The sequence below is a fragment of the Sesamum indicum genome, linkage group LG6, assembly GCF_026168435.1.
Source record: "Sesamum indicum cultivar Baizhima isolate 11 linkage group LG6, ASM2616843v1, whole genome shotgun sequence".
In the NCBI taxonomy this organism is placed as follows: Eukaryota; Viridiplantae; Streptophyta; class Magnoliopsida; order Lamiales; family Pedaliaceae; genus Sesamum; species Sesamum indicum.
Window position 1 is genome coordinate 14090762 of NC_142662.1, and position 10639 is coordinate 14101400.

Below are 10639 nucleotides of genomic sequence, written 5' to 3' on the forward strand. Positions count from 1 at the left end.
AACGAGTCCTCTAAGTTAATTGATCACAATTGAAGACCAAAACTCCCCAAGTTATTCAATCAAAACATAAATTAGATCAAAACATGGGAACAAAAATGAGTTGGTGTCCCAAATTGAAATTATTCCTTTAGAGACAAAATGCAAATGATTCCTTAAGGTTGGAGAAGGAATAAAAAATAGAGTTTTTTTGTTAAAGATATAAATACAAGTGTTAAAAATTCATTTATAGACTTAAGGACTATTTCCAATAAATGAAACAATCCATTTGTATATTAACCAAATTATGTCTCTTTCTTAAGGTTGGAGCAGGAATAAAAAGAGTGACAACAGGATGTTCTCACCGTGTAACGTGATCTTTGTTGACTGGAAGGTTTTGTTCCCTCCTTTGAACAATTGTTTTCAGTCCCTGCACTATCGAGGGGTTGCAATGCTGTTCTCTGAAGGTGGTAAAATGAGGAACTTTGACCATTAATAAGCACGAAAGAGCACAATGTCTACCACACGAGTAGATTTATTCTATAAAATCAGATTGGTAAAAATATATATGTAATGTTAATTAATAATGTTAGCTATCACCCGAAAAGCAAAGACAACAAATAAGAAAGTGCAAACAAGAGTTTTGTGTAGAGCGAAGAAGAAACATACTCACCTTAATAACAAAATGAATAAAAAAGCCACCAAAAGATAAAAGGAGAGTAATGAACAATATTTTGATAAAAAAATCATGTTATCTATGTCTATATTATACACAAAAGTTGTTAATGATAACTTAATAGTTTTTTTAATAATAAATAAGACCTGATTTAAAAAAAAAAAAGGAAAAGAAACTACCTGATTTAAACTATATAGATAAATGTGTGAGAAGATATATACCATTAAAGACTATTTTTATTAATAAAGGAGAATTAATTATAAAAGGATAGTAGTAACTAAATATAATTTTAGTAGTTTTTAACGAAAGATGGATTAAAACTTATTAAAGAGGTGATTAATACTAAATATCTTTTTATCCTATTAGTCTACATTTATCACATTTATCACAAACATAAAATAGTAAAGCTAAAACTTCAACAAATAACAAAAAATGTTAAAGAATAAATATTATAAAATCACCTATAAAAAGTTATCAATCTTTCTTTATTAGAATTTAGAAGTACCCCTCAATTTGTTTATTAATCCATTTCCATTTCGTTCCTAAGGTTGGAGTAGGAAAGAAAAGGAGTTATAAGTAAACTGAATCCTTATTGACGGGCACTGGAAGGTTTTTTCCATCCTTATATCAGCAACTGTTTTCATTGCTGCCAAGTCCTATCTAGTGGTTGCAATGTTGTTTCCACAGGATGGTAAAAAGCAACAAACTCGACCTGAGTCCAAGCACGCAAGAGCACAGTGTCTACCACACGAGCAGATTCATTCTATAAAATAAAATTGCCAAGTAACATGTAATTTAATTAATAATGCATCTAACAAAATGAAAATATTGAAAAATCATAATGTAAAAAGATAGAATACAGTAATAATTTTAATAGCTTTACAATGTATGGGGGAAAAGGAGGAAAACGTAAGTCTTTTTTTTTTAGCAACCTAGCAATCATCATCTTACATTCTAGAACTCTTTTTGGAATAACCTAGGACTCTTACAAGGTTATATTTTAGTTGAATGTGTAACATAAGCACCAAAAAGCTGAAGAATGGAGAGCAACAATAGAGTTTCAACACCTGAACAAATTCAGAAAGTCTGGCAGCAAGGTGTTGAACACAAACAGTTTCAAATACCACAATGCATAAATAGACCATACAATGCCGCAAGGCACGTTACCTTTTGTCTTTATGCTGGTAAAACAAACTACAAAATTATCCAAAACCTCTCTACATGTCATTCCAATTATGAGTTACAAAAGCCTATTTATGAAGGAGCCGACTCACATGGCCCAGAGTGGTAGAGGCCACGAACTCTCCAGAAGTAGCACAATCTTTTTAACATCCATACAAGGATTCAAACACATCAATCCCAGTTCTGGTGAAAATGAGTACCATAACAATCTAGGAAAAAAATTGACCAAACACAATAACACAATAGTTGAATCTGACTCCTATAACTTTCAACTGTAATGTATCAAAACTACCACATACCTTCAAATTAGGGTCTCTTAACATCACTAACAGTTACTTTGTTATGGTTTTCTATCATCTGATATATTCAAAAGGAAATATAAGTATGTTTAGTTATTGATTACATTTGTGAAAAATATATTATCCACCTACTCCATAATGCAGAATCATGTACACATGTTCAATTATGTATCAGTTAACACCAGGAAAGCAAAGGTAATAAATCAGAAGCTGCAAACAAGCAAAATCATCAAAGGAAATGTCATGTTCCATAAACATGCTGAAGGCACAAATATTCAGAAACTTGTACACATGTTCAATTATGTATCAGCTAGCACCCGGAAAGCAAAGACAATAAATCAGAAACTGCAATCAAGAGTTTGTTTTTAGAACGATGAAGAAACATACCGACCTTAATAACAAAATGCATAAAGGAGCCATCAAAAGATAAAAGGATTACCTCTATTTTTTATATATATTTTGATCAAACACACAGAGTAATGAACAATATTTTGATCAAATAAAATCAAGTAATCTATGTCTCTATTATACATAAAAACTATGAATGATAACTTAATCCTCTTTTTAATAACAAATAAAAATTTGTCAAGAGACAAAGTTTTAATAGAAAAATAAACTATCTAATAATCATAAATTCCTTTACACTACATAGATAAAAGTGTGAGAAGATATTTATACCCTTAAGGACTATTTTTATTAATAAATGAGAATTAGTTATAAAATCATAGTACTACTACCACCTAAATATAATTTTAGTAGCTTTTAACTGAAAAGACGACTATTAGTAGTTCTAATTTTTTAAGTCAATTAAAACTTATTAATGAGGTGAATAATACTAAATAGCATTTAAGAAAAAAAATTATCTTATTAGTCTACATATGATAACATTTAATTATAAAGTTGTAAATGGAGCATAAATGTAAAATACTAAAGCTAAAACATTAATAAATAACAAAACATATTGAAGAATAAATTTTTAAAATCACCAATTAAAAATACAATCTACCTGTAGTAGAAGTACAACTCAATTTGTGTATTGATCCATTTTTATTTCTTTCTTAAGGTTGGAGTAGGATAGAAAGGAGTTATGTTCTCACCGTGTAAAGTGAATCCTTGTTTGGAAGTTTTTTTCATCCTTAGTTCAGCAAGTGTTTTCATTCCCTGCCAAGTCCTATCGAGTGGTTGCAATGTTGTTGTCAGAGGATGGTAAAAGTGACAAACTTCGACCTGAGTCCAAGCACGGAAGAGTACAGTGTCTACCACACGAGCAGATTCAATCTACAAAATAAGATTGCTAACTTTACACGTAATTTAATTAATAATGCATCTAATAGAACGAAATAATGGAAAATCATAATGTAAAAAGATAGAAAAGAGAAATTATTTTTATAAACATGAAGGAAAAAAGACAATTTACCTTTTGTCTTTATGCTTGGGAAAAAAGACTGCGAAGTTCTCAGAAACGTCACCACATGCTATTCCAATTATGAATTCTAGAAGCCTGTTTTTGAAGAAACCAACTCAGACCGCCCAAAATGGCAGAGGCCAGGAACTCTCGAGGTTGTATATTGAAACATTTTAGCATATACACTATCAGAAATAGTACAATCAATTTAAACATATCATCCAAGAGGACAATAACGGTTTCTACGTTTTGTTGTAATTTCATGCAATTCTCTTTGTGCAGCGGTTTAACCAATTAAGATTAACTCCACCTCAGTAGGGTGAAAAAAAAATGGACTCCTAGATTGGCAAAAGGAATAGGAAAGTAGTATTTACGTAAATGCTTCTCTTGATCCCATTAGTGAACTAATTATAAGGAACATAAATACAGGGGCTGAAAATGACAACACAATATTAATTATGAGACAAGCTAGCTTTGAACTTTAGATAAAAATCCACCTAGCCCAATAACACAAAAATTTAATCTGGCTCTTATAACTTCAAATTGTTATGTGTAAGACATTATCACCTACCTTACACTTCCATCTTCTAGGAAATTGGGTTACTGAACAACACTTGACATACACAATAAAATTCCCTCCAATTACTCGAAATAAGCACCCATAGGAGCGTTGAAATATATTTTATCAGATTTCCCACACTGAAACCATGCTTACCCTCAAGCATGTCTCAATCAAAATTCACGAATTATCCAAGTAGCAAGCCTCAAATTTCCTTTCATGTCAGTCAAGTATATCCCCTAGACTAACATGACTTAATAGTTTAAGAAGAGATAGCAATATTGAGAACAAGCACTTGTAGCACAACATTCAACACACAAGTATCCCATTGACTTTATCAAAATCAAATGAAACAAGTCTCAACACTCTCACAAGGGTATCACTCTAATCACTCAAAAGTGTTTGAGAATTTGGGTTCCACTCAAATCAATACATAGCATGTCATTACCATAGGCCTGCTTGTGAATCAAATCTCCTCCACCAACGCAATTCGAATTAATGCATGAATCAAAGGGTCTTTCCATGGGTTGTAATGGAGTTTAGGACAAGGTGTGGAAAAACAAAGGTCGAATGTGGCTTATTAATTCAAAGGAGTGAAGCCGACCTAGTTGCTCATCCTTCCAAGCTCATTTCCCTTCAAATCGATTCAAGTGATATGAACAATCAAACTACTCAAACTTTTTATTTTCTGTTTCTGTTTCTCTTCCTTTTTCAGAACCTTTTCCTCTTTCTTTTTTTTTCCCTTCTTTTCCTTCCTTCTTTCTTCCTCCTTTCCATTTCTTTCTTTCATGTTTCTCTTTTCTTTCTTTTTCTGAATCTTTTCCTCTTTCTTTTCTTTTCTTTTTTCTTCTTTTTTTTCTTTTCTTTTTTCTTCTTCTTTCTTTTCTTTTCTTTTCTTTTTTGTTTGATCATTTCTTTCTTTCTTTTCCTTGGGGCTAGGAACGCGACCCTTGTATACTACTTGAATCATTTCATTCACTCATTTTCATGTCAATTTACAAGCAACCAAGCCAACAACATCCCTTGAATGGGTTCAAAAGTCACTTGAGGAAATAACAAAGAAGGGGATAATTTGGCTTATCATGTGGTTTAACCAAGAAAAGAAAAGCCAAGGCTCAAATGAGTTTTTCTAAGCGTGAAGTCAAGGTAGGCTGTTTTCAGGTTAATGGGGTTTTCCTAAGTGCCCTTATCACTTTCATACACCAATCTTACAAGAATGTGGACTCAAAATGTATTACACAAGCAAGTTCTAGAATGGACACACTATGTTTGATGCCCTCAATCAAAAGAGATGCAGCAGCACTATTTAAATGGAAGTGCTTAGGTACAAAAGCTCACACAAAGGGCTTTTGTGTTGATTCTTGAACACTGTTTATTTGATGCAGTCAATGGAACACACTTCACACAACTTATTTTTTTTTATATGCCACTAGTGCTTGTTTCTCCTACTTATCACGACTTATACCAAAATATCCTATTAATCTAAAGGATATAACAAGACAACATTCAGAAAATTCAAGTGCTACCACAAGATAATTCGCATATTTTTCTCAAGACACATCCTTCACAAGATCGGTGTTCAATAAAAATGTCAACCCCTAAATAGAAATTTTGAATCCCCACATATCCACATTCCAACAGAGCAATTCCCTGACTGATCTAATTCTATTGTCACAATGAATAATAGGCTCTAATTTCTTGTTAATTTATTACAAGAAAGATTGTCATTCAAGTCAATCTAATGCAATAGGAGTAATATCTCATAACCTGTACAGAGCACAAGTCACTCATATCTTCATTTATTTTTCTGAAACAAGTAACTATTTTTGTACAGCTTTGCACCTCTTTCTAATCTTATTCTATTATCAGCATGTATTAATTAGAAATGATGAGCTAAAGAAACTAAAAGAATAGATGAATTTAAGCATAGAAAATTTTTGTACATATGAGAACTGCGAAACTTACCTTCTAGAAGATCACAAACTAAAACTACAACACATACTGCATATAAGTAACGGGATCACCTCAGCATAACTTTTGCCTTGAAGCCTTGCTCTATCCTGCCTTTCTTGCTTCAACTGTGCAAATAATCGATGCCATGTGATCGCTTAAGCAAATCCTTTGCTCCTAGAACAGCACTCTGCAATAATGGGACGGGTTACTTTGTTGGAGTCGAACAAAATTGGAAATTTATATATGTTGAATTATCATACAGAAATGTACACCTACCCATTTCACAAGCTGATTAGTCATTTCAAAAGTTGTGTTGTAGTATGACTACCTACGGAAGGTATAATAAATGATTGTTGTATAGACATGCTGTGAAATTTACAGTATAAACTTCTCCCATACTAATGCAAAAGTATTTATTTCTGCATTTTCGGAATCCTAGTCAGTGCATCAAATCTCTCAATTCATGCTGCTGAGCATATCTTTGCCTGCTAAAATTCTAGGATGGAAAAACCATCAGCAGCATTTCTGCATTGCAGGAACTGCATTTCTCTACTGCGGATCTGATAACTGGCAACATTCATCCCATATAATTCACATGGATTGTACGCACTTAAGTTACTATTCCTCCCATTCTTGAAGATAAAAGCTAACAACAACATAAGGCTAGGTTTTCTGGATATGAAATACAAAATATTCTTTAGCAAGCAGTCATCACAAGATGAAGGCAACATGCTGAAGGACCAAATAAAGACCATATCTCCAAGATTGAAATGAAGTACGAGAGCTTACAGGGTACTGGCAAAACCCATATTTTACGACAAACAGCAATAATAATATAACAGCTGCCAGAAGAATATCAATGTGATTCAAAAGAAAATGAACATGAATAAGCATTCTAATGCTGGCTAAAGAAGGGCAGCAAATAAGTTTTGGCTCCATCTACAAAACAATGAGTTCCAGATAAGAATTCGATTTGTCCAGTAACAGAGAAACATTGCCCAATTCCTAGTATTAAAGTACATGAACTGTTGTATTTTTAATAATGTGGAACAGTGAATCAATATCTTGACATCTTTTTTGAACTCTATTAATATGACCCCTCTGGTATGCGCTTCATATAGATCAAATCTCCTAATAGGAGTTTTGTGTTTTTTTCCTTTTTACAGGAGTCTAGTTGAATTAATAGAGCAGCCAAACCTGCTCACTGTAGTTGGGACTTTCTACTCAGAAGAGCAATAGCACATCAACAATTGGCTTTCAAGGAAAAGCAGGTATATACCGCCTAGTTCACTACCATGAAGTAAACTAAGAATGAGAACAACTGGCACAAGGATTACAATAACGAAAATAACAAATCTACAGGATTTCATTCTTACATCTGTCGCTGAAGGCATTTTATCTTTTGTTCATAATCACTTCCCCGCAAGTCTGACTCCTGCAAGCCCTCATCCATAGCAGATGCCTTGAACTTGGCATAACTAATCCACACCTTCAAATGTTTTGTGCGATTCAAAAGCCTCTCGTCTTTCATATTCAGCATTAGATGTTTCAAAGTCAATATATGCCTATCACCGAATAAATAGAAAATCAATACACATTGATTTGATTCATTAAATCTACAATAGAGGCTGTAGAGCTATATAGCTAAATTTAAAAAGAGGCCAGATTCAATACTTACAAAATAACAAAATCCTAATTGACAAAGAAAAAACTCAAAGATGCATACACACAAAAAGATTCGAAGGACCAGTTCAATGTTGGTAATTAGTGACATGGCATTATATGCAGGAGGCTTGGCTATATGAGCACAGTAGATGCAGAGAGAAAATAGAACCATGTTTTTTTCTAATATATATCGGGACAAAGTTTGAAGTAAGTGCTTGAGTTACATAGAATAAACCCATATATAATGAACCGGTAAAATAAATTATTGCCACCAACTGATCCATTTTGATGAAAGCTAGCATCGAACCGAAGTGTCAACATAGTGTGAGTGAGAGAGCAGAAAACACCCTCCAAGTTTGGGCGACACAATCATCAAATACCTTTTGTTTAGCGCAGGTTGATCAATTGCAAGCTCAAAAAGAGCTCTGGCTCGTTCAATTTCCGCAAAGGATCTCTCCCACATAGCAAACTTGCTCCATGCGTAGCAGTTCTCTGGGGAGAACTCCAAGTATTTTTCATACAGCTTCCTGCATCGTTCTATATTACCAAGTTGCAGCTCTATCTCGACGTACTTCTTAAATATCTGTTTGTAATATAATAAATTTAGAACACAGTTCAAGAAAAAACCAACAGAAAAATATCAAATGAGGAATAAAGTTGCTATACATCTTCTTATGTCACACCATATCTTTTGGAGCCATGCCAATTGCCGACTCCAAAATTCGCCTTGCCGGTCAATATTTAACTGCCGTATTTAAACTGGACAGCCATCGGCCAAATCTTTGCAAATGAAAATTTGTTATAAGCAATCGTCTTCAAATACAAGCTGTAAAAGTTCAAAGTAAGTCAAGAAAGCATAGTTAAGATCACTTCACGAGAAGGTAAGTCATGATGGCAATAATCAAGAAAAAAAGAGTAACTTAGAGAAACAGTAAGCTATGGAAAGCATACAAAGGGTGCTCATTAAAAAACTATGACTATTTGCATGCAATTATTTTTACTCTATTCATCCCAATACTTGATTTCTAAAAACAATCATGGATAATCTGACGCACCGCATAGAAAATTTCAGGTACAGATTTATTACAGGAAAAAGACTGCAAGTCAACAAATTCCAGAAGATGGTCTATTTCAGTTTAACCATATTTCTTTTATGATAACAAGTATATCCAGGCTTACAACCATAATGGGAGCATTGCATGAGAAAAGTTAAACGGCTAATTAATCTTATTATAATCAATGCACTAAATGTATTCTTCATGTCCTACTGAGAAGATGAGGCACTAAATAGAGGATGTTTGGCCAAGCTGATATGTGATTTATTTATTTTCACAACTGCATGTACAATACTTAGGCATTCGATTAAGATGGACCAGACATTTGCCATTAACGAAACTTAATTAGTGCAACAACTAATCACATGTGTCATAAAGTAACCACATAAAGATATGTGCATAACATTGACAAAATGGCCAAACATATGAGGAACACCATCAACCTAAGAAAGGAAAAGAACTCATTGAAAATAAAGTTTACTAAACTCTTACCTCTTTCAATTTACAGAAAATTAGAGAGAATGTTTCAAGAATCTTAGACAAGAACAGAAATAACCTTTAGACCTCTAAGAGTTGTACCATTTCTTCCTTTGTGTAATCAAGATAAATACGTCTTTAACTATAAGAAGTCAAGAATTAAATCACCATACAAAAGGTGCTTGAATTGTTGTGTACAAGAAACCCATATATGCATCTTTAACACAGAATCACGAAATAAGCACTATTTAGACAAGAATTTGGTTTACCAGTGGGATTTTTCTTTCTTGGATTTCTTTGTGTTGTGTCCGCCACCTGCTACCTCTGCCGCTGCATCTCACAGAAAGTTGCAAAACCCCATCCAAAGCGTTAATCACTCAGAGAAAAAACCCCAAATTGCAAAACCCCCTCCAAAGCGTTAATCACTCGGAGAAAAAAGCCCAAATTCCAAGACCCTCTCTGCTTATCTATCCTCTCTCTAGTGGTGGTTTGAGAGCGAAAATGAAAGTGAAAGGCTGAGAATGGGTGGATGGAGGGGCGAGGAGACGGTAAAATGGTGGGATTAGGAGGTGATTTTTTCAGGGTTTTTACCGGTGGATTTGTTTTTCAGGAGGTGCGGATTTTTTCTTTTGTTCGATTTACCGGTGATTGGGGGGTTTTTACCGATAAATTTGTAAAAATATTTTTGTATTTTCTTCAATTATTATTTTTCTTTGTAAATAGCTCTCTCTCTCTCTCTCTCAATATAAATATGAAATGTGAAATGGATTTGTTCGAAACGTGTGAATCAACACATCTTTGTTATTAATTTAGTAGTTGGTTTTTAATTTTTAATTATTATTTCTTTTAACAAAGTTAATTAATTATATATAAAATGTATTAACTTGTTATATATATAGAATATAGTTTGGGTCAATTAATTTTTCTAATCGGATCTAACTAGTTATACAATTAACCCATTAAATTATTCAGTCCAATCTTCAGTGCGATTTTAAATACATTGATATTAAATGCTCGTTTGTTTTGATTATGTGGTTAAATAGATTAAATCTCTTTTTTGGTGGTGTGATTGTTTCTACGATAACACCAAAATTGATTTCTATAAAAAAAAATTTACATTTTAATAAAAGCTACATGTTTTTTGGTTTTTAATCCTACTTCAAATAAAAAAGAGTCATAAGCTTCATAAAAAAGGAAAGAAATAATTCAACGCATCTCAAAATTAAATCTTTTTTAATAAAATTAATAAAAATTCAAGAAATGATCATAATGATTTAATTAATTTGGATTATTAAAAGTTTTTCATTACATACTTTTTAATGCAAAACAACTATGTATATTTTTTAAATCACATTTATTTAAGAACTTAGATGTAAAACATACTTATGTTAT

General features: G+C 32.7%; 1 protein-coding gene across 5 annotated transcripts; it reads right to left on the reverse strand.

Moving 5' to 3' along the window:
- Positions 1-1766: 1766 nt before the first annotated feature.
- Positions 1767-9929, reverse strand: LOC105164473 (uncharacterized). 5 transcript variants are annotated; one of them, XR_016065846.1, is made up of 7 exons: positions 9517-9929; positions 8399-8541; positions 8096-8298; positions 7427-7615; positions 6122-6237; positions 3551-3634; positions 1767-3411 (listed from the first exon to the last, which is right to left on the reverse strand). XR_016065846.1 is itself a non-coding variant. In XM_088881307.1 (5 exons), the coding sequence occupies exons 2-5, from the start codon at positions 8414-8416 to the stop codon at positions 6225-6227; spliced, it is 423 nt and encodes a 140-aa protein (XP_088737433.1). In that variant the 5' UTR covers positions 8417-8541; positions 9517-9928; the 3' UTR covers positions 1767-6224. The 5 variants fall into 5 exon arrangements, 1 of the variants encoding a protein (XP_088737433.1); XR_016065847.1 differs by lacking the exon at positions 3551-3634; XR_016065845.1 differs by having other exon boundaries at positions 3551-6237; positions 9517-9928.
- Positions 9930-10639: the final 710 nt, after the last annotated feature.